This window comes from Melanotaenia boesemani, chromosome 21, assembly GCF_017639745.1.
Source record: "Melanotaenia boesemani isolate fMelBoe1 chromosome 21, fMelBoe1.pri, whole genome shotgun sequence".
In the NCBI taxonomy this organism is placed as follows: domain Eukaryota; kingdom Metazoa; phylum Chordata; class Actinopteri; order Atheriniformes; family Melanotaeniidae; genus Melanotaenia; species Melanotaenia boesemani.
The window spans coordinates 28,165,199-28,188,764 of NC_055702.1; the positions used below are offsets into that span (position 1 = coordinate 28,165,199).

The 23,566-nt window shown below is 44.9% G+C and overlaps 1 protein-coding gene across 4 annotated transcripts; it reads right to left on the minus strand.

Moving 5' to 3' along the window:
• Positions 1-185: 185 nt before the first annotated feature.
• Positions 186-15,885, minus strand: bms1 (BMS1 ribosome biogenesis factor). Of its 4 annotated transcripts, none has more exons than XM_041973261.1 (23): positions 15,757-15,885; positions 15,002-15,175; positions 14,735-14,925; positions 14,407-14,486; positions 12,806-12,994; positions 12,585-12,727; positions 11,931-12,052; positions 11,519-11,712; positions 11,299-11,441; positions 9,956-10,431; positions 7,812-7,913; positions 7,459-7,610; positions 6,896-6,977; positions 6,683-6,768; positions 4,738-4,914; positions 4,475-4,663; positions 4,223-4,403; positions 3,915-3,973; positions 3,535-3,657; positions 3,265-3,412; positions 1,878-2,053; positions 1,612-1,773; positions 186-582 (listed from the first exon to the last, which is right to left on the minus strand). In XM_041973261.1, the coding sequence occupies exons 2-23, from the start codon at positions 15,172-15,174 to the stop codon at positions 355-357; spliced, it is 3,576 nt and encodes a 1,191-aa protein (XP_041829195.1). In that variant the 5' UTR covers position 15,175; positions 15,757-15,885; the 3' UTR covers positions 186-354. The 4 variants fall into 4 exon arrangements, with proteins under 4 accessions (XP_041829195.1, XP_041829194.1, XP_041829192.1 ...); XM_041973260.1 differs by having other exon boundaries at positions 6,680-6,768; XM_041973258.1 differs by having other exon boundaries at positions 6,677-6,768.
• Positions 15,886-23,566: the final 7,681 nt, after the last annotated feature.

Here is a 23,566-nt window from a genome sequence, read left to right on the forward strand (position 1 = left end):
CATCCTCTGATCTTTCCAGCAAGCTGACTCAGAAAGCTTCAGTGTTTTGGAAATGGAAACATCATCTCAGTACAATCAGCCTTTGTTGGTGCTACAGAGACGACTAAAACCACAGAGCCAGGACTTGCTGAGTCTTGAGCTGATGGAGGATGGGAGCGACAGCAGCACACTGAACTGAGGTCATATTTTCAAGTCATTATAGTATTTTATTGAAACAAGTTCCAAACATAAAGTACGTTTTCAGTTCTGTGGAAAAATACCATAAAAATGGTCTGTCATAGGTCTGCAGCAGAGCACCAAGTGTCCCGGTTCGGATGCTGCAGGAGTCGGACTCATGAGTCCAGATACAGTGAACTAGTCATTGTTTGACGCCCCCTTCAGGCTGGACCTCTGCTTCTTCTGGTCCGTCTGGCCCATGACCCGGTACAGCTTTTTCTTGGCCTCCTTTTGTCTCTTCAGCTTTGCCTCCTCCTGCTTCTCCTTCTGCTGGAGGAACTCCTTGTGTCGGGCGTGCTGAGCTGTGTAGGCCTTCTTCTTCTTGTAACTGTGGACTGTACTCAGAGCATGCAGCAGGGCAGCCACCTGTCAAACCAGGAGAGGACACGGCACATTTACTGGACATCAAACTAAAGGAAACGACAACAAACCGGATTTATTTCAGTGTTATTGGATATTATTCCAGTAAGCTCAGTTCTGACTGAGAAACCTGGCTTGAACTAGGCTGCCAGGTCAGAGACGAACATGTTTCAGCTGGTAACAGGTTAGCTAAGCTGAACTTCCTTAAACAGCCATGGAGACACATCCTGTGGTGGAGGGAAGATTTTCCTGCTTCACAGGGATCAAACAATCGGTCTGAATTAAGAAAACTGTTGTTAAAACCAGGAAGGATGAAGGTGGAGGAGGAAATGTGGTGGGAAAGCTCTACAACAGTGAAGTCCAGTCCAGTTACTGGGACCAAACAGCTGCACTGCCTGGCGTTTGGAAACAGGAAGACTGGACTCTGGTCTGAGAAGATCAGACTGGCCCTCTTCCAGAGAGATGGATCAGGGTAAGAAGAGCTGCTCCAATTATCCTTTTCAGATCTAAAGCCTCGTTTCCACCCATGGGGTCGGGTCAGGATGTTAGGGTGCGGTCTGTATACTGGAATCTGGTTGCGTTTCCACAGCCAGCCATAACCTTCCCTGAGAGGCGGAAAGCCATCGCAGCGCAGCACGTTCCTTAGAGTAGAACCAAAACACGACTCAGAAACAACGGGGGAGGATGGAGGTCATCCACCAGTTTGTGTTCTTTCTTCTTGGCGGTGCTTCGTGACGCCATTTAAAACGGAGATTAAATCAGCAAAAAGAAAACTTGTTGATCTAAACAAGGAGCCGTTCCTGTTTTCTTTTTATGCAGGTCGCACGGGAAGGGACTTCCTTCCAGCCAATCAACGGATTGCAGTGTGTCAAGCTCCACCCCTTTGGGTCGGGTCGGTTAGATTGGTACCCCAACGGAAGGGTCCCAACAAAGTAGGATGGGGCAGATGCTAGGGTTCCTTCCCCAGTTTTCACATGTGAAAACACAAAGAAATGTGCCCCGCATAGTCCAGACCAGACAGGAGGATCTGCTCACCTTCCTTTCGTGGGGCTCTCGGATCACGCTGGGCCTCTGCAGGTCTCTGGGCGTCTTTCTTTTGGGTTGCTGCTGTTTGGGTTTGCTCTTGAAGGGCAGGGCCTTCTGGAGCTCCTTGGGGATGTGGAGGCGGTTGAAATGTCTCGGGGCTCGGACCACCGGCTGGAATGAAAAGGTATGGATTTCACATCAGCAGGAAGGTTTAGGACTTAAATCTGTCACGATAAAGCTCAGAGAAGCTGACGCAGCAGTTTGCTCCAGTCTACCTTGTACAGGGAGTCGGTGTCAGGCTTATTGCGGATGTTGAGGTCCTGTTTGAGCTGACCCAGGGTCCTCATCCCGGACCAGCCGTCCTTCTGGCCGACGGGCAGCAACAGAGACGTGACAGGGTTGTAGAGCTGAGGAACAGATACTGGATACCAGGAGCGCAGGAACACAATGTCTGCACAACACAAACATAAACACATCAACATCACGCAGATGTTTCAAACATCTGTTTCCAGGACAGCCTCAGCTGTCAGACTGGGAGGTAAAATGATGTAAAATGAATGTATGAATAGATATAGCAGCATAAAGGTCGACCAGAAGAAGAAAGCAGAATTTATTACTAACAGAACTTTGTAGAAATAACACACAGACCAACAGTGACCAAACCTTTTCTCATCTCATCGTTCTCTCAAGTCTTGGCTTTCAGGAGAAAAAATATTGTTATTGAAACAAACACACAACAGAAACTATTTCCATGTTTCCACTTTTTCCTCATTTCCAGTTATTCCTGCTACTATTTACCTGCTATCCTCACTAAACCAACTCCAGCTCAGCTGCTTTGTGGCGCCACCGTGCATCAGAAACGTCTTCTTGGCTTTATTCCAGCCATAGAGGAGCATTATTTTTCTTCTTTTCACACACACATAGAACTTTCTGCTCACTGGTTGATCTTTGGCTGCTCCTGATTGGACGTTACCGTCAATCTAAGCTCTCTGATTGGTGGAAAGTCTGACAGGAAGTGGCTTCATCATCATGTCCAGGTCTAAATAGAGGTCTCTTAGCAACATAGTAGTGATGGTGATGTTTTTATGGTGAAATGTGATAAATAAAGCTGTTATCATGGATCATTGTGGATTTACCAGATAGAGTCTCTGAATAAAACTACATTTAGTGGCTGGATTGTAAACCTCCTGGATGGGATAGAAATGTCTGGAAAACTTCTGTAGATCAGCTAAAGGGTAAAATATCCATCACATCTACCCCACAGAGATACACACTACAGCTCCTGAGAAATTATTGACAGTATGAGTGATAGTGCTTGAAACAGCTGTTAGTAATATATTCCAGTAGCTCATGTTTGCAGCGTGAAAGCCAACATTTTACAAACTGTTGATGTTTCCTGGAAAAATGTTTCATAGCAGCAAAGTTGGAGACAGATTTAGGAGTTTAGTGCATTTGTGGACTTTTCTTGAAGATAGCTGGATGATGACGGGTTATATCTGCTGTTTCTAGAGTGAAAACATAATTCTACATAACAGTTTGGATCCGTCTTGCTGCTGTTTTCAACCATGATTCTCCAAGTAGAAAACCTCTCAGTTCTCTGTCACAAAGATGTCCTTGTCATGCACCACAGCAGCAAACTGTCCCAGCTGTCTTTGAACTCACCACTCATTAGCAGGCGGTCCTCGAATGTGGCTCTGTAAGCTCCTGGTGGAGTGGACAGCGCCTTCTTGATCTGACCTCTGATCCCGGACACCGTTCGTACGGAGGCACCTTCAAACTTGGCCACCTCCAGCACCGTGCCGAACATCCCCTGTTAGCAGACCCAGAGAATCAGGAAGCGGACCTTTACACCAACACCTGGAACAGCTGGAGCATCAAGTCATGACTGATTTCACACTTCGTTTCTGCTTCTTCTGAGCTTCATCCTCCTACCTTAATGAAGGAGGTGTTCTTAAAGATCTTGTAGGGGTATCCAATCAGTTTTAGCTTCTTCACCACAGTCACAGATTTATCCAGATCCAGGACCACGCCGGTGGCTGCGATGCGAAAACTGGCCTGCAGACGACGGGAAGCGGACAGTCACATAAATGCTGACGAAAGCCAGACGGTAGAAAGGAAACACTTTCACTTCACCTGCAATGTTTTTTATTCATTTTAAAGTGTTTACATTGAAGAAACATGTCAGATATTATAAAATAACCAAGATGTGGTTAGTTTCCCTCTGGGGATAAATAAAGTATTTTAATTTATCATCTGCAGTTTATCATGTCATCATCATCATCATCATCATCATCTGTGGGACTGAAACTTACTTTAGTTCCTGTGACCGACTGCACAGCCAGGAATCCGGTTCCCTGTGGGGTGATGGGACCTGCGGTGACAAGAAATATGTTAATAACTCATGTAAAGGTTTACGTTTCATTGGAGGGTGTGGCCAAAGCACGCCTTAATGATGTCAACAGGCCTGCTTCTGTCTGATTGGTTCACCCTTTCACCTTCAGCTCTGTGAGCACTGATAAAACATGGAGAAGTCTGCAGATGCAGCGATCCAGTGGAGGTTCTGGTCTGATTATGTTTCAGGGTTTTAAAAAGTCGTCGGGGAACCGGACCCGTCTCTTACCCCAGATCGAGGCCCCACAGTGCATGTGCTGAGGCGTGTATTTGAGGAGGCGGTGACGTCCGTTATGATCCTCGATGTGGTACAGTGGGATGGTCTGGAAGCGCCGCCAGCCTAAGGACAGGATGAGTGGGTCCCTGGTCTTCAGGATGCGGTTGAACCACCGGTGCTTCTTCAGTCGCATCTGACACAAACAAAGACTTTTAGATGTGATTTATGTGTTTACAGCGACACTCCGCCCCTCGCTGCACATACCTGAACATATCCAACGTTTCCTTCGCTGGAGCCCAGACCCCCGAGGATGACGGGGTAGTGGGGGTCGAAGTTGGTGACAAACTCACAGGGCAGAGAGGAAATTTCCACTCGGACGTACATTCCCGGCCGGAAGCCTTCGTACTGGACTCTGATCTCATCATCCATGTCTTCAAACTCCGCTCTGTTCAGCTGAAGACAAACATAGCCATCACACACACACAGACGAGTGTGTGTCGTGTACGAGCAGTCAGAGCTGCGTCTACCTCCGCCTGCTTCTGCATCTCCTCCTTCAGGTCATCAAAGTACGTCGCATCACCGTCATCGTACTCGGCATCAAACCTCTCCTTCAGCCTGCGCTTCTTCTCCAAACGCTTCTTCTTCTGAAGCTCCTCATCATCCACCTTCACCTCCGCCTCTTCATCCTCATCCTTCTCTTCATCCTGTCGACCACAGAGAGCAGAAGAAGAATCTGTAAATCAGTTACCAGCAGCTAAAAGTCGCATCAGTGCGGCTACCACAACCTTTTCTTTTTTCCTTTAAAAGAAAACAGAAAAAAGGCAGAAAACCTGGAACTCTGCACGTGAGAGGAAAGAAAAGGAAAACAACATAATAAGAAAAAGGACATTTTACAGCAGAAACCAAGAAGCTCTAGAAATGACATTACTTAAATCTGCTCTCAGTGGTGACACAAAACCAACCCAGTTTTCCCAGAAAGTCTGAAATTCATCTAATTCTAGTCCAGCTGCAGTCAACTTCTCCATCCTCTAAATGTTATGCAGGACTTTGATCCAATCCTCTGATGTAGGAGCCTCAACCACTTCCTGCTGATCACCTGCCACCAACATTATTCAGAATATTTATTTTCCACATAACTCATGTGTCAAACTCAAGGCCTGAGGGCCACATCCAGCCCGTGAATGAATTGTTTTTGGCCTGCATGTTCATATCTAGTCACCATCAGAGCTGGCCCACTGATAGAGCGCATGCACCACTATGATACTACAAGTCCCACAATGCACTGCCAGTACACTGGTGCGTCAATCACGGTCCGCAAGCCCGTACCTCACTCGTTCTCTAGCAGCCTGACACCGTTGCTGCTCACCGTTGTCAACGACGCCTCTCCCCAACAACGGCTAAAAGAAAAGTGGTGTGAAAACAGAGAATATGTTTGCGGATGAATGCCGTGTCTTCCGTGCGGAGACGGTGAGGCTGGAATGAAAGAATCCAACGTAAGAAGCTCCACGACAGATACAAGCATCTGGACAGGAAACGAAGGCTCCAAAAGGTAGAGGAGGTATTAACCCTTTAGGCACCAGAGTTTTAAAAGTTTTTAGGGGAAACTGTGAGAAAAAATGTTGAATATGAACCAGATTTTATGGTGGCAGTAAAATGACTCATCTACGTTCATACTGTGGCTTTAGGTTGGAAGGCGTATGAGAAAACTGACCTCCTTCAATTCAGTTTAATTTTTTGCTTTTTATCTCTTGCTATTCCAGGGCATTTGATGTCTCAAATAAGAAAATTTTTGGCTGTTGTTTCCCCGTAGAAGATGTTTTCACTTGCAATTACTCTGAAAAAGAAAAATGCAAATAGAGCCATAAGAAATAAAAGCAATGGATTTGAACAGACTCTTTTTTTCTCTCTTTCATTTATTTAATAATAACGTTTTATAGGCAATAACTAACAGGCTGTTAGTTCCAGGTGCATTGTGTGCAATAAGGTCATTTAAAAAAAGTTTTTAATAAACATTGAACCAGTCCGGCCCTCAACTGAAAGCAGAATCAAACGGCTGAATACCCTCTTCTGTCAAACCCTTCTTTCCTTGGATATTTTATTAGTTTTTTATATTAACTACTCGTCTAAAAACATTGGGCGATGTGTGACACTCATTGTCTTTCCTTCTAGTCCTGTTGGCCAGATTGCAGGATTTGTACTTGTGCTGCCTGATATTAAGTCTTAAAATAAGACAAGGCCCATCCCCCGATGGCTGAAGGGTGGCCTTTCTATAAAATCCATAAAATCTCTGAAAATCTATTTTTAATAAATTCTATAAAATCTTGGTTATTTCTACTGGCAGAGTTTGGAAGAAATACATTAACATTGGAAGAACGTTCATTTTCTCTTCAAAAACTGGATCAATCAGTACTGAAACTCTTCAGATGTCAGGCTTTAATCTAACACCAATTCTCCTCTTCCTCCTACCTCCTCCTCCTCCTCCTCCTCCTTCTGATGTCCTGTCTGACTCCTGTGGACTTCTCCTGTTTCCAGATCTTCAAAGTCACCATAAACGTCCTCTAGAGGAAGAACAAACAGCGATAGTTTCTGTTCATCATCAGAGACAGAGATCAGTCCAGGTTATTAATCCTGGTTGAGTCCAGAGAACATGCATCACTAAAAACCAGAACTAAATGTTCTTCTCACCGTCGTCCTTCAGGAGCGTGGCTGCATCCTGGTCTTCCTCCCACTTCCCGGTCACAAAGCAGTCCCTGATGGAGTCCAGCATCTGCAGGAGACCACATTCAGGTTTCACCTCAGCACTTTCTCTGCAAGTTAGGAACATCAGAAAAGCCTGGAGCCTGAGAACGATGGGAACGCCTGGAATGAATGGGTAAAACCTGAGAACACCAGGGTTGTGTGGAACATCTGTAACCTGAGAACGGCAAACGGGCGTAGCATGAGAACTTCAGAGACATATGGAACCTGAGAATGTATGGAACCTGAGAACGCCAGGAACGTTCTCAAAAGCATCAGGGCGGTGTGGAAGCTAAGAATGTCAGGAATGCATAGAACCAAAGAATGTGTGGAACCTGGGAATGCCAGGAACAGGTATAACCTAAGAACGTCATGAATGGGTATAACCTGAAAACACCAGAGACATGTGGAACAAGAGAATGTGTGGAACCTGAGAGCGCAGGGAATAACCCGAGAATGTCAGGAACATCTGGAACATCAGTGTAAGGACAGGGTAACAGGAACAAGTTTACCTCCTCCGTATCCCAGTTGTGGGAGGTGTCTGGGATGAATCGGGAACAATCTACGGCGTTCCACTGAGATCTTTTACTCTTCTGAGGGCGGCTGACCCGGAACAAACCTCCCAGTTCTTCCTCCTCATCCTCAGAATCATCTGCCTCGACAACTGCAGAACACAGAGGATGAGACAGCTGGAACATCTGTCTACATACATTTAAATTCACCAAGCTGGATGCAGCTCTTCCTGGTTGCTATGGTAACAGCCTCACGTTTCACCCACATTTGCGATTTCCTCAGCGAGACTCAGTGAATATTCAGGATTCAAGTATCTGAAGGAGGTTTAGACTCAGCCAGAGACAATGTGTACCTGAACCATAAACCAGCTTCCTCAGATTGGGAGCAGCTTCTTGTTGCCGTAGAAACGCCTCTGCTGCTTTCTGCTGGAGACCCTCCTTCCATCTGAGAGCTCCTGAGACACCAAACAGAAGAAGCAGAAAATCTGTGAAAACATCTTCAGACAAGAAGAAAAACTGGAATCATCAGCTGCCTGCTGGAGTCTTTCAAACACTCCAGAATTTCAGAGTCTGAAAATAAAGATAAAATGTTTTTAACTAAACTTCGTGTAGCATCAGCTCAGTAAATCCCAATTATGTTAGACGGGCATTAAACTTTGCAATAAACTTCTTTTATATAATAGTTTCATTAGAGTAAATAAAATCCTTCTTTTGAGGTGAAGGGGTGACGACGTTCCTCCCGTGATGCGGGATGACGTTCATCCCGTGATGCGGGACGACGTTCCTCCCGTGTTGGGGGATGACGTTCATCCCGTGATGCGGGACGACGTTCATCCCGTAATGCGGGACGACGTTCATCCCGTGTTGGGGGACGACGTTCATCCCGTGATGCGGGATGACGTTCATCCCGTGATGCGGGACGACGTTCCTCCCGTGTTGGGGGATGACGTTCATCCCGTGATGCGGGACGACGTTCATCCCGTAATGCGGGACGACGTTCATCCCGTGTTGGGGGACGACGTTCATCCCGTGATGCGGGACGACGTTCATCCCGTGATGCGGGACGACGTTCCTCCCGTGTTGGGGGACGACGTTCATCCCGTGTTGGGGGACGACGTTCATCCCGTGATGCGGGACGACGTTCATCCCGTGATGCGGGACGACGTTCATTCCGTGTTGGGGGACGACGTTCATCCCGTGATGCGGGACGACGTTCATCCCGTGATGCGGGACGACGTTCATTCCGTGTTGGGGGACGACGTTCATCCCGTGATGCGGGACGACGTTCATCCCGTGATGCGGGACGACGTTCATTCCGTGTTGGGGGACGACGTTCATCCCGTGTTGGGGGACGACGTTCATCCCGTGATGCGGGACGACGTTCATCCCGTGATGCGGGACGACGTTCATCCCGTGTTGGGGGACGACGTTCATCCCGTGTTGGGGGACGACGTTCATCCCGTGATGCGGGACGACGTTCATTCCGTGTTGGGGGACGACGTTCATCCCGTGATGCGGGACGACGTTCCTCCCGTAATGTGGGACGACGTTTCTCCCGTGTTGGGGGACGACGTTCATCCCGTGATGCAGGAAGACGTTCATCCCGTGTTGGGGGACGACGTTCATCCCGTGATGCAGGAAGACGTTCATCCCGTGTTGGGGGACGACGTTCATCCCGTGATGCAGGAAGACGTTCCTCCCGTGTTGGGGGACGACGTTCATCCCGTGATGCAGGAAGACGTTCATCCCGTGTTGGGGGACGACGTTCATCCCGTGATGCAGGAAGACGTTCCTCCCGTGTTGGGGGACGACGTTCATCCCGTGATGCAGGAAGACGTTCATCCCGTGTTGGGGGACGACGTTCATCCCGTGATGCAGGAAGACGTTCATCCCGTGTTGGGGGACGACGTTCATCCCGTGATGCGGGACGACGTTCATCCCGTGATGCGGGACGACGTTCATTCCGTGTTGGGGGACGACGTTCATCCCGTGATGCGGGACGACGTTCATCCCGTGATGCGGGACGACGTTCATCCCGTGATGCAGGACGACGTTCATCCCGTGATGCGGGACGACGTTCATTCCGTGTTGGGGGACGACGTTCATCCCGTGATGCGGGAAGACGTTCATCCCGTGATGCGGGACGACGTTCATCCCGTGATGGGGGACGACGTTCATCCCGTGATGGGGGACGACGTTCATCCCGTGATGCGGGACGACGTTCCTCCCGTGATGCGGGACGACGTTCATCCTGTTATGTGGAATTTTATGTTCAAGACTCCTGCAGGTTTCTGTGCTGCAGATCCAGCTGCTATGGCCTCTAACGTCTGTGTTTGGATCAGAATGTTTTCCATTAAGCAGACTAAACGTGTGTTGGGAAGTTTTTATTCCACAGAAAGTAGGATTCCTATAGGACCCGGATCTGCTGCATAATTCCTTCAGACACCATCAGCAAATAAAACCTGGAAAACTGTTCAGAGAATCTGAATTTACTCACCCTCCTCCTCCTCTTCTTCACTCTCATCTCTCGCTTTTTGTTTCTTCATCACATCTTCAGCTTCACTGCCCTCATCTTCCCAGTCTTCATCATCATCACTCTCTGCAGAGCTGTGTCCGGAGTCTCCTCCTCTCCCAGCCTCTTCCTCCTCTTCTTCGCTTACTTCCAGCTCATCTTCACTGTCAGCGAAGGCTGGAACCTCAGCGACCCAGTCTTCCTCTCCTCTCCTCTCCTCCACCCTCTGTTTCTTTGTTGGTGGTCCGCCACTTTCAGCTGTCTCCTCTTTGAGGAATGCAGACAAATCACCATCATCTTCTTCTTCATGTTCTGCCTGGTCGCTCTGTTCACCATCGTCTTCCTCATCATCACTGGTCCCGCTTTCCTCCTCCTCCTCTTCTCCAGTGAAGACCACCTTCCTCCGCTCCTTCTGGGTGTTGGAATCCCAAACCAGCTTCTCCTCACGTCCTTCCAGACCTCTGAGACACAAACAAGGAACGTTGAGAGGAAAATCTCTCTGGAATCATTATTAAAGCAAATCTTTGGATCAAAAAACAAGAACAAGCATCTTCAGATCTGAGGAAGCATCACGTGTGTTGGTCTATAAAACAGCCCTGCAGCACGCAGCTCAGACACTTAACCGATGGAGTCAGTATTTTTCCTTAGACATGAGTCTACACAGAGGTAAAAAAATAAAAGAAAGAGAAGTAAAGGTTCCTTTAATTTAACATTTTTTCTCATAGTTGTGGAGGAATTGTGGTCCACTCTTCTTGCCACCACAGCATCTCGGTCAGGATGAGGTCTGGACTTTAACTGGACCATGTCAGCAGCTTGATTCTGTTCTTTTCCAGCTGTTCTCGTGTCGATCTGCTGCCCAGGATGCACAGTTAGTCACTGATTCTGACTTTTACCATCTATAAACATCTGTCATGATGCTCATCAGAGGGTGGAGGTGTTTTCCTCTGCACAGGAAAATCTTCATGTTGTCATTTTTTCCAAACAAATGCACTGCAGTGAGAGAGATGTGCTCTCTTTGAGAGATACTTAGAGTCTGGACCTTAACACCTGATATTTTACATGCATATTAAATTAAATTATCTCTGAGATCACATTGCATCTATCACACTCACTCTTGTGAAACACTCATTTCAAGTGAAATTCTCAAAGTGAGAAAAGCACAGAAAAGCAGCATTAACAGGCTGGTTTTCAGGGAACTGGGAATGAGACTTTGCCTCTCGTTTTTAGTGTAAAATCTTCCTGCGTGAACACATTTCACTTGTTTTTGATCTGAATCTGGGCGTTTGTTGCTCATTGTTGCCGTGTGCAGAGGGCTTCTGCTGTCTCACCTGGTCTCATCGCGGATGTCTGCCGGGTCCAGGGTGGCTGAGCCACTAAACAGAGACACCTTGCTGGCGGCCATCTTGGCATCCAGAGTGGCGTGTGTGTCAATGAGGGACTGGACCAGCTCTGTAGTGGGCCGAACTTCCTCCTGTAACAGCAACACAATTTCCAGTTACATCTGGAAGAAGACTCTTCATCTTCTTCAAAAGAAATCAGTGCACATGCCTGCTGCTGAGCAACATGGTTGGCAGGAAGGTCGATGTAAACAGCGTCTTTGTCGTACACCAGGCCCCCCACCCCCGCCATGGGAGCATAGAGGAGACGCTCCTTCTCATTCAGCGCTCTCTTCTTCTGAGCATCTGGCAGGGGACACGGGTCTGGCAGGAAGTTCACATCATTCACCTGGAAGTCCCCTACACCTGCAGGACACAAGGAGGACACAAAAAGGATATGATGGACACAGTAAGTACACTGTAAGGATACAATGAGGACGCAGTGAGGACACAGTGAGGACACGAGGACACAATAAGGATAAAATGAGGACGCAGTGAGGATACAGTGAGGACATAGTAAGGACACTGTCCTTGGATAATCTATGTGGAAAAGTTCTGCTGCAGACCAGAGAGTGGAGACGTACCTGGGACATGGACCTGGCCTTTGTTTTTTAAGTGTGTCCCTCTCAGATAGCCGTACAGAGACACAGTGCGGTCACACTTGGGGTCTGTCCTGACCTTCTCAGGGTCTGTCAAGTCTTCCATACTGCAGGACAAAGGACAGACACACAGGAACACATCATAAGAAGATATGGACTTTCTTACCTGGAGTCTGTTAACAGCATATGTTTTGTGTAACCATAGCAACTATCTCTTTTTTATTTTAAATTTCGTCATCATTGACAGGATCTATCAGGTGCAGAGGAGAGGAAGGGCCCCCAAAACCACATTTTGGAACATTTACATGTCACATGTGGTTTTGGAGGATGGATGGATAATGGACGGACGGAGAGAGCACAGCAGAATGAATCAGCTGAACAATCAGCTGATCATCTCTCAGAGAAGAATCTCCACTCAGCTGAATGGGGACAGTAAAGTTGTGTTTGAATCATTCTGTAATTCATGGAGACTGGAGCTGGTTGGAGAATCTTCCAGAAAGACGTTACCAGATATTCTAATAAATTTGATTCAAATCAATTAACAGATTCCTGATAAATATTTTTGTTGGATCTTAGAACCTTCTGGAACTTTGTGGAAAGGGTTCGGTTTGTTCTCTGCAGTGTGTGGTTCCCACTCACCGGTCAGCCAGGACATAAGGGTGAGACGTCTGCCACACCAGGGGACGAAACTTCATGACAGAGATGAAGCGGCCCAGGTTCTTCACCTCCTGGCTCTGGTACTCACCGTACACCATTCCTGACAGGTAGAAGAGCTTGGCCCCCTGCAGGTTTAACACAACATGAGTAAAAGCCTTCATTCTGCTGGAGAAGAGCCTGGACGTGAAGATCCTGATGCTTACCTGGTACACCTCAGTCCAAAAGCGATGCTTAAGCTTCTTCTTGGTCTTCCTTAGCGCCTTGTTGTTCTTGAAAGAATCCAGGTGAGTTAAGACCCCCATGATACGAGGGAAACCATGAACCTGACAAATGTTGAGAAACTCAAAGGTCTCCATCTCAAATCCAAAGCTGGCATCGATCAGCATCAGGACCTGGAGACAGGAACATGGACCAATCATCTTCACTCAGGCAGATGGATCCCCGAGCAGATCAGGTTTATTCACCTGACTGAATTTAAACACCTTCGGCACTGACAACCGGTTCAGAGAAACATTCAGAGGAGCGTTCAGAGGAAAGTTCAGAAGAACAGTCAGAGGAACATTCAGAAGAACAGTCAGAGGAACGTTCAGAGGAAAGTTCAGAAGAACAGTCAGAGGAACATTCAGAAGAACAGTCAGAGTAGCGTTCAGAGGAACAGTCAGAAGAACAGTCAGAGGAACGTTCAGAGGAACAGTCAGAGGAACGTTCTGAGGAACAGTCAGAGCAAAAATCAGAAGAACAGTCAGAGTAGCGTTCAGAGGAACAGCCAGAGGAACGTTCTGAGGAACAGTCAAAGGAACGTTCTGAGGAACAGTCAGAGCAACAATCAGAAGAACAGTCAAAGGAACATTTAGAAGAACAGCCAGAGGAAAGTTCAGAGGAACAGTCAGAGATACAGTGAGAGGAGAGTTCAGAGGAACAGTCAGAGGAACAGCCAGAGGAACATTGAGAGGAACAGTCAGAGGAGGGTTCAGAGGAACATTCAGAGGACCATTCAGAGAAACTGTCAGAGGAACGTTCAGAGGAATATTCAGAGGAACACTCAGAGGAATGTTCAGAGGAGTGTTCAGAGGAACTGTCAGAGGAGTGTTTAGAGGAACGTTCAGAGGAACGTTCTGAAGAACAGTCAGAGCAACAATCAGAAGAACAGTCAGAGGAACGTTCAGAGGAAAGTTCAGAAGAAAGTTCAGAAGAACAGTCAGAGGAACATTCAGAAGAACAGTCAGAGTAGCGTTCAGAGGAACAGTCAGAGGAATGTTCAGAGGAACAGTCAGAGTAACAGTCAGAGGAACGTTCTGAGGAACAGTCAAAGGAACGTTCTGAGGAACAGTCAAAGGAACGTTCTGAGGAACAGTCAAAGGAACGTTCTGAGGAACAGTCAGAGCAACAATCAGAGGAAAGTTCAGAAGAACATTCAGAGGAACATTCAGAAGAACAGTCAGAGTAGCGTTCAGAGGAACAGTCAGAGTAACAGTCAGAGGAACGTTCAGAGGAACAGTCAGAGGAACGTTCTGAGGAACAGTCAGAGGAACGTTCTGAGGAACAGTCAGAGGAACGTTCTGAGGAACAGTCAGAGGAACGTTCAGAGGAATATTCAGAGGAACACTCAGGGGAACGTTCAGAGGAGTGTTTAGAGGAACGTTCAGAGGAACAGTCAGAGGAACAGTCAGTGAAAGTTCAGAGGAACAGTCAGAGGAATGTTCAGAGGAGCGTTCAGAGGAACATTCAGAGCAGCGTTCAGAGAAATGTTCAGAGCAGTGTTCAGAGGAACAGCAGTCTCATTCATGTTTTCACGTGAACTTACGAGGTCAGCAACTTTGGCGAGGTCGATCATGGTGTTGATGTCGTTGTTACACTCCATGAAGGTCAGACGACGCTTCTTGCCTGCAGAAAACCAAACAGATAAAAACTGTTTCTGATCCTCTCGTCTCTTCTGTGAAGAACTGGAACAGAGTTCTGGTTCTGCAGTGATTTTACAGAAACATCAGGACCTGCTGATGACCGAACAGCAGGTGTGTGAACGCACACACACTGCGTAGATGGTTCCTGCTTCCAGGAGGAGATCGAGACAGATTTGTGTCCCTGAAACACCTTCTGGGTCAGAACATGAGGGAAATAAAGTCCAGACTCACCAGAAACAATGGTGACCGGTCCACAGATGTCCCTGAGCTTCTGCCGGGTGAAGTTCTTGATCAGACAGCGGATCAGGGTGCTCTTTCCCACCTTGGGGGGTCCGACAACTACAATCACAACTGGAGGAGGTTCTAGTGGGGTTCGGTCCACCACAGGGATGTGGTGTTTTTTGGCTTTTATGTCTTGAGCCCTGAAGAAGAAGACCAACGCAGTCAGGAGAATTCTTCTGATCAGGAGATCTGAGCACCATCATCATCAGAACTGACCTGTGGAAGGATCTGGCCATGCGGACCGCCGACTGGACTGCAAACGCTTTGGGGTTCCGTTTCCGTGCATCATCCTCTGTTGACACTTCCTGGTTCTTCAGCTTCTTCTTCTGGGCTTTTGGTCCACTGTGCTTTTGCTGGTGCTTCCTCTGCTTCTTCTCCATCTTCTCCATCCTGTGAAGCAGAACCGTCATCCAAAACATTATCCAACATCCGCTGCTGTTCTAACACACCTGGTAGAACTCAAATCCATCAAAGATCTGCTTCCTGACTACAGATAAAACCCATCATCATCATCATCATCATCATCATCAATACTGAATCACTAACAACAGACACGCAGAATATTTTGGATCCATTTGATGTGATGATGTGATCAAATTCCTGACAGATTCCATCCTGGATCCTCTCAGATCCACATAGTTGGAAACGTTGGAACTTTATAAAAACGTCTTCAGAACCCCCAACGACCAGAAACACGGAGAAAGACCAGAACCACAGACAACGAACAGAACCAAAGAGAACGACCAGAAACACGGAGAAAGACCAGAACCACAGACAACGAACAGAACCAAAGAGAACGACCAGAAACACGGAGAAAGACCAGAACCACAGACAACGAACAGAACCAAAGAGAACGACCAGAAACACGGAGAAAGACCAGAACCACAGACAACGAACAGAACCAAAGAGAACGACCAGAAACACGGAGAACTCTCACGTGAGCTGTTTCCTCCTGACGCTGGTCTCAGTACCTGGAAATGATCTTCTGTTTTCCTCCACACCTTAACTGTTTTCTTCTCTTCTCACATGTGCAGTGCGACCTCTCACCCGGAAGTATTTCAGCTCAGTGAGTCACGTTTTGTTGGACCGGATGAAACAGAAATAGAAAGGTTCCGCAGTGTGAGGCGTCTTTGCCCCCTGCTGGACAGACGGAGAAGTTTCCTGATGAAGAGCCTGGAACATGGGGAGAGATGAAGAAAGAAGGGGGAAAACAGGAAAAAAACATCAGTTTTTCTGAATTAACGAGATTAAAAGAAAAAAAGAAAGAAAAACTCTGCAGTACTTTCCGGATAATGTTCTCAGCTTGTCTTCTGTTTCCTCCAGAGAAACTGTCCCCAGCTGGTTCAGCTTCAGCCTTACTTATCTTGAACTCGGTCCGGTCTCTAAGTTCTGTAGATGGTTTTGTTATTACTTTGTGGATTTTGTTCAGACCTGAGACTTGAGTCTCTCGTCCTGTAGAAACAGTTACTCTAATGAATAATAAGGGATGGGCGTTAATAACTATTAGTTAATTGAAAAAAATGAATAAATTAATTAATTATAAAAAAAAAAAAAGATTTGTGTTACAAACAAGCAGAATGTTTGTCAGTGCACGGTTTCTGGTACACCAATTAAAGTGAGACACACCTCAGAGCTGACTGAATTAGTGTTGCTAACTTCGCTACTTTGGTGCTATATTTAGAGTTTTCAGACCCGTCTACTGACTCTATTTTAAAGAAGCGACTAGCGAGAAATCTAGACTTCTTCTGGTGTTATTGGAGACTTTTGGAAACTGAGGTGAAAGCAGTATAGTTTACTTCTTAATGAGCAGCGGGTGCTGCCACAGGCCCCTCCCCCTTCTTCAGGCCCCTCCCCCGTCCATTAGCTTCCAGCTCCAGAGCAGGAGATGTTCCCTCTGCTCCAGGACCAGACTGGAAGCTGGTGCAGCTGATCGAGTCCTGGCTTACCGTCACATAATATTGCCTATTAATGAAGAGTGGAGGAAACATGTAGAAAGTTAAAGTTCTGTAACATGTTGTAGATTCTTAACCAAAGAACAGCTGGAGCGGCTGATTAACCCATAAAGGCCCGACTCATGAAGAAATTGTCAGAAAAGTCCCATTTTTAAAATATAAGGTCTTCATTTGGCCCTTTAACAAAATGTAACAAAAAAATTAACATTTTTTGGGGGGTATCTACCATTTATTACCATGTGATGTATTAAAAATATTATAATGTGGTTTTCTGCTTCTGGGTATCTGTTAGGGGACAGAAGACAAGTATCAGATTGTGTTCAACAGGATTTTGAGCAAAGTTTATACCATAAATTGAGGCAAAATGTCTTAGAAACTTGTGACAAATATGTCACGTCGGGCTCTTATGGGTTAAAGGACTTAAAATTACACTTTAACTTTAAGTCTGTTCATTTTGGCCAGGAATATTTTCTCTTTTGTTTTTTACTGTTTAGACTTGAAATGCAACTAAATGCATTTTTCCAGACATCGCTAGAGCTGGAGTTTACAATATTATGTCTGTCTATTATTTGATTCTGTCATCCAATAAAATCCATAAAAAAGTTTCTTTTTGCAATTAATTACAAAGTCTGTAATTAATTATATACTAATATTCAGGAGACAAAAAAATAAGAACAAGTTTCATGTCAAGTCATTTATTTATTGTACCTAATGGCAAACCTGGTTTACAGGCCGGTCCTCAAAGAAGAACATTACATCAAACAAGAAAATCTCCAGTCACAGACACAAAACATGATTATAATCACCACTAAAACTAAACAAAAGACCATTAAAGTGGAATAAAAACAGTTTAGTTAAACTGATCAGACCACATGTAACAGCTCGAGTGTTTTTAATGTAAAAAACCTAATAAACAAAACTACCTGGAGAGATTACAGCTGTTTCAGGTCCTTAAAAGGTTCTTGAGTTCTTCCTCTGATCCCAGTCTAGCTCAGGTTTTAGGCTTAGGATTAGAGATATCACCATTATTTCCTTCACTGAAGGATTTTGTTTCCAAAGCTGCAGGGAAACCTGTTCACCACTTGATGGTGCCAGTAAACTGATGACCTTCCTGAGCTGGACGAGCGAGCTTCAGCACTCCAACCAAGATCAGATCATGACAATGGACTCAGGAACAAATAACATCCTAGTAGCAGTGGGAGAGGAAGCGGATGATATTATTTTATAAATGTCTGATGCAGCTGACCTGAATCCAGTCCTTTAAAGCCCAATGTGACCAGAATAATTACTGTCACTATCGTCATCATTATTGTCTTCTCCTTTGCTCTGAGGACTGTCACCGTTTGTAGGACATTATGAAGAGCCCAATAAACCTCCAGCTGCCTTTGAACTTCCTCTCTTAAACATCAAGAGCTTGTTGTCTTTTGGATGATCCATTTTCACCTTCGTCCTAATTTATTATGATCTGTTTCAAAGCATCTGGCATGCAGCCCAACAAGCCGGTGGAAGACCATAAACAGAGAGCTTTCTGTTCGCTCCTGAAGGGAAGAGAAGAAACCGAGAATACCTTCTGAAACAGAAGCAGAGGAGGTGAATCTGCAGATAGCTGAAGAGATAGAGGAGTTGGCAGCCCAGCATGGAAGTCAACAATCAGATGGTTGGAGCAATAATTCACACTAAACCTCACACCTGATACCTGTATCAGTGTGAGTGTGTAAGAGGGTAAAAACTATATTTCCTGCAGCTAGAAAGATGTTTAGAAATGTCTTAAATGGTGAATGAGGCTTGAAAAGAGTTGCATGAACACAGACCATTTATCAATAACAATCCTGTTGATGTAGAAGTGACTGAAGAAGGTTTAAATATGTCAGATTCTGTCTAATGTCTACAGCTGCTGCAGCCCTACAGGTTATATTAGTGTCTATTTGAGAGCAGACTTCCCATTTAATGCTCAGATTTCATCCTGCTCTCCATCCAAACTCTGCTTCTACCCATTTCAAAAGTTCCTGTTTCCATTAAATATGTCATAATCTCTAATAATGCAGCCCCATCCCATCAGAGATGCAGCTTTTCACCTGTCCACTGATAACAAGCTGGATGCTCCCTCTCCTCTTTAGTCTGCAGGACACGCCGTCCATGCTTCCCACAAACTAGTTCACATCTTCATCCATCTGACCACAGAACAGTTCTCCACTTTGCTTTTTGTAAATTTATATTTTACACTGCATCTCAACTTTTTTGTTTTAAAAAAGGAATATTTTCCTAAATGTGGCATCAGTCTTTGTTACCTCAAATTTCCAGTTATGTGTAAATTAGCTCACATCCCTCCACCCTGTGACAGAGATGAAGTACTTCATCCAAACAACGATGGGCCTGCACTATATCCACTATGTATGTTCTTCATCTAATATATTTGCAGTTTCAAAAACATGTATATTCTAGCTTTAACTACAACCACTGTGTTCTCTGTCGGGAACGTATCTGGTGAAGGGGCTGTAATACACATCTATGTTCAGTCTGCCGGTGACTGGTGTTAGGAAGGACGGCAACTGAATGAAACCCCGTCTTTTTCAACTAATTTGTTTGTAAGAACAGTTTGTGAATGACACCCATTATTTCAAATGAATCTTTATTTAGCTGAAGAAAATCCTGGAATTTCAAAGTATTAATGATGATCAGATATTACAGACATATGTATTGCTCTCTGACTGGAAATTACTTAATAAACCACCACTACGCAACATCTTCCATCATGTTGTGCCTGAATCAGTGTGTTATGTTCTCCCCCTCTTGATGCACAACTGTGGTGTTTGTAATTTAAATCCAAAATTTCCCAGTTGAAGTGGATCAGCCACATGATTTCAGTCCACAGGATACTGGTTTAAATAATGTTTTCTGCATTACAGGGACTGGAGATAAAATTCAATTCAATTCAATTCAATTCAATTCAGTTAAATTCAGTTAAATTAAATTAAATTAAATTAAATTAAATTAAATTAAATTAAATTAAATTAAATTAAGCAGAGCAGAGAGGAGCTAAGTGCATAATGGGACGTCCCCCAGCAGCCTCGGCCCATAGCAGTAGAACTAAAGGATGGATCAGGGTCACCCAGCCAGACCTACTATAAGATTTATCAGGAAGGAAAGTTTGAAGATGATCTGAAGGTAGAGAGGGTCTGATGCCTGAAGGTTCTGACTCCCATTCTACTTGTAGAACCTCTAGGAATCAGTAAACCTGCAGTCTGAGAATAGAATACAATAGAATAGAATAGAATAGAAAATACTTTATTATATTAATCCCTTTGGAGAGTCCTCAGGGAAATTTGGGAATGAAGATCTGGTGGGAAAATCTGTAACTCTGAGATCTTTAAGATCCAGTAGATCTGGGTCACTAAGAGTTTTATATGTGAGGAGGAGAATTTTAGATTTTAGTCTGGATTTTTATTCTGATCCTCAGAATCTCTGACAGGATCTTAAAATGTGTCCCAATAAAAACTGGGACTGATGACATTCATCAGGTCTTCTACTCCTGAGAGTATTCTGGATGATGAAGCTTTACAAAAATGAGCTCTGTGAGAGATTTCAAACTACCTAAGTCTGAATCAGGCAGATCCAGAACTTTTATGAATCCTCTCAGTCAACCTTCTCCTGAATCTGGTCCCAGATTCTTCTTTCCAGTCGTGGAATTTTCATGGGATTTCAGTCCCTTCATACCTTTTCATGTGCATTTTCTGTGGTCAGTTTTCTGTTGATGGATTCACAAAGACCAGAGTAAAAAGAAGTTTGATGTTGTGTTTTCATGTAACCATGACAACCAGTAAAATGTCATCCATGTCAGAGATGCTCCCATCAGTTTTAGCTTCAGTGAATTATCATAACAGAGATGGAAAGGATCATAATTACCTGCTCCGTCCTCCACCTGTGGACCTCCAGGTGAGGGACCAGACCATGACACCTGCTCCGATGTGGGAATTCTGATGCCAGCTGTATTTTCCCCATCGTGCTTGTAGGAAGAGGATGGAATTATGAATCTATGAATTGTGAACAACAGCAGGTAAGAGATGGAGGACTTGTTGGACATCTTTAACCAACAAACTGAGCAGCACACACACGGAAACACACCCCCTCCCTGACAGAAGTGAAATGAAATCAGCTGATGAATGGGTCCATTTTCGGTGCTGTGTTGTTTGTAGTGGAATGATCCGTCATTTAGCAGAGACGAGCTGTTATTATCAGCGGGTGAGAGAGAGATGAGGAGATGAATGGGACCATAACAGCCAATATTTCCACACCACTGAGTCTGGAAGCGTACAAGCTGCAGCAGTTGCAGTAGTTTGACCCCATCACTGAACAAACTTGTGCATCAAGGATCATCATGGGCATCAGGAAGGACCAGAGATTCAGTGAGTAAATTATGCACACATTTAAAATAAAATGATTAGCTGTAAAGGAATTACCTGCTAGTTCAGACTTCCTTACAGCAAACATTTCCTTTTCACTGCGGCAGCAGAAAAACAGACTTTAGCAACGTAGACTCACGTCTGCTTCTCATTTTTGATAAAGTCATGGAGCAAAGTTCACCGTGAGGGTGGCCTGAATGTTTCTGCAAAACGGGCTGTCTGTCCATTAGAATGATTCTGAAGCAAAACTTTCTGCTGAGACAAAGTCAGAGCGGTGAAACCAAACAACTAAACACTGCCTATAGGCCAGCATGCACACCCATGTCCATACAGTTAAGAGAAAAATGTATCTTAGTGTAGTACTGATATTTACAGAGTAACATTGAACATATCAGAAGCTCAGGGATCACAAACCTGTCAATCAATCAGTTAATCTAGTTAATGATGATATGAGTCATTTAAGAGAAAGTTAAAGAAGGTTTTTTCTGGTGTGGTTTCAGGGCACAGCAGCCTGTATCTGACCCTGGATCACACTTCGCCGTTCACAGTGATACAATATGCATAACTTTAAATATACCCTGATTACGTTTATGATTGATCATTAGCCTGCTTTTGTTGATGCTAACTAAACCAGCCTCCCTCACAAACTGGGTCCTAAACCTTTACATTAGATCTTCTCCATTAGCGAAGCTACAACTGCTGTGAGACCACCATCTTTTAATGCTCCCTCCATGTTTTCTTTCTCATGTCGCAGGTCTGAAGTCTTCTAGCTGCAGACTTAAGAGGAATTGCTGACTAATAATGACACTGCAGCTCATCAGCATTACAAATACTATTTACCCAAACACCTGCCTCTGCAGATCTCCTACGTATTTCACACAGATGGCGTAAGACTGTGAAACTTGGAGGCTATTTTTTGCAGCATGACTTTTAAAATCTGGCCTCAGATGTCCATCCATAGCCACGGAAGGTCGATCAGCTCTGATCTATGAGCTGGCCTCCATCAGTTGCTTTCACTTCCTCATTCTGGATGTGTGGATTTCCCTCATGACATGCGCAACCCTTCTGTTTATGACACAGAAAAAGCTAACTTTGGAAACATGCCATTTATGGCTAAATAACTGTTCTGCTGAAACTCTGATGGATCAGCTGATCATGGTTCTTTGAACACACCTCCGTGAAAGCTTCCTGAGCAGCCTGGAGATGACGCTTCCTTCATGATGTTTTACATGATTTCTTTAGGTTTTAGGGAGTGACAGAAAATCTGCTTCTCTCTTCCTCTACATGATATTGAACAGCTGGATTAAAATCTTTATTACACTTCTCTGTTTATTCCTCCACCTACATTTTTTTTCATAGCTCAAAGTAAACTCACACTTTCTGTTAAAAAGCATTTAGCTGATTTTCCTGCCACGTCCTTGATTGGCACCATGTCCCTGTAGTTACCATAAAGATGAGGAGGAGAGGAGGGAAATGGAAGAAAGACATACCCAGAGTCTCTACAACTTGACTTCAGGACTGAGGACTTGTCAGCAGACTCTGAATTTGAAACAACATTTGGAGCAAAGGGTCTATGATATCACAAAGATCAACTTTGTTCAGGTATTTATTTTACAGTATTTTCACAGATTTATTATTATTGGGTTGAAAGAGAATCTGATGTTATCACATACAGAAGAACCGATTCAAATATGAATTACAGCTACAATTTCAAAAGTTGTGTTTCTCTGTAAAATATAAATAAAACCAGAATCTCACCGAGCCATATTTTATTCCCAGTAGAAGATAAACCACATACCACATGTTTAAACTGAGACGTTTCACCATGTGATGAAAATATGAGCTGATAGTGGATCTGATGGAAAAAGTTGGAACAGGAGCAACAAAAGGCTGGAAAAGTACCTGGTACAAACCAGAAACACCTGGAGGAGCATTGGACAACTAACCAGGTTACCTGGTAACAGGTCAGTAACATGACTGGTATAAAAGGAGCATTTCAGAGAGGCAGAGTCTCTCAGATAGAAAGATGGACAGAGCTTCACCAATCTGAGACAAACTGGATCTAAAACTGTGGAACAATTTCAGAAAAATGTTCCTCAAACTGTGAAGCTCCACCATCTACAATGTAGAATATCATCAGAAGATTCAGAGAATGCCCAGAAAAGACTTTATTTCATTAGGCTGCTCAGGAAAGCTGGTCTGAACCATCACCCTCTCACCCAGGTCTACAGAGGACTGATAGAGAGCATCCTCACCGCAGGCATCACTGTCTGGTATGGAAACACCACACAGGCAGAGAGGAAGGCTCTGCAAAGAGTCATAAAGACTGCGGAGAGGATTATAGGCACAAAACTTCCTTCCATGGACTGTATGTACGAGCAGCGCTGTCAAAAAAGAGCAGAGGGAATCATCAGAGACTCACTCCATCC

What these genes read in the sequence shown, in the direction of transcription:
- bms1 (XM_041973258.1), bottom strand. Translation starts at nt 15,174, where the DNA reads ATGGAGAAGATGGAGAAGAAGCAGAGGAAGCACCAGCAAAAGCACAGT. An exon ending in ACCGGTCACCATTGTTTCTG is followed by an intron (nt 14,487 to 14,734) that starts GTGAGTCTGGAC and finishes GGTTTTCTGCAG; the next exon opens with GCAAGAAGCGTCGTCTGACC. An exon ending in ACCATGTTGCTCAGCAGCAG is followed by an intron (nt 11,442 to 11,518) that starts GCATGTGCACTG and finishes TTGCTGTTACAG; the next exon opens with GAGGAAGTTCGGCCCACTAC.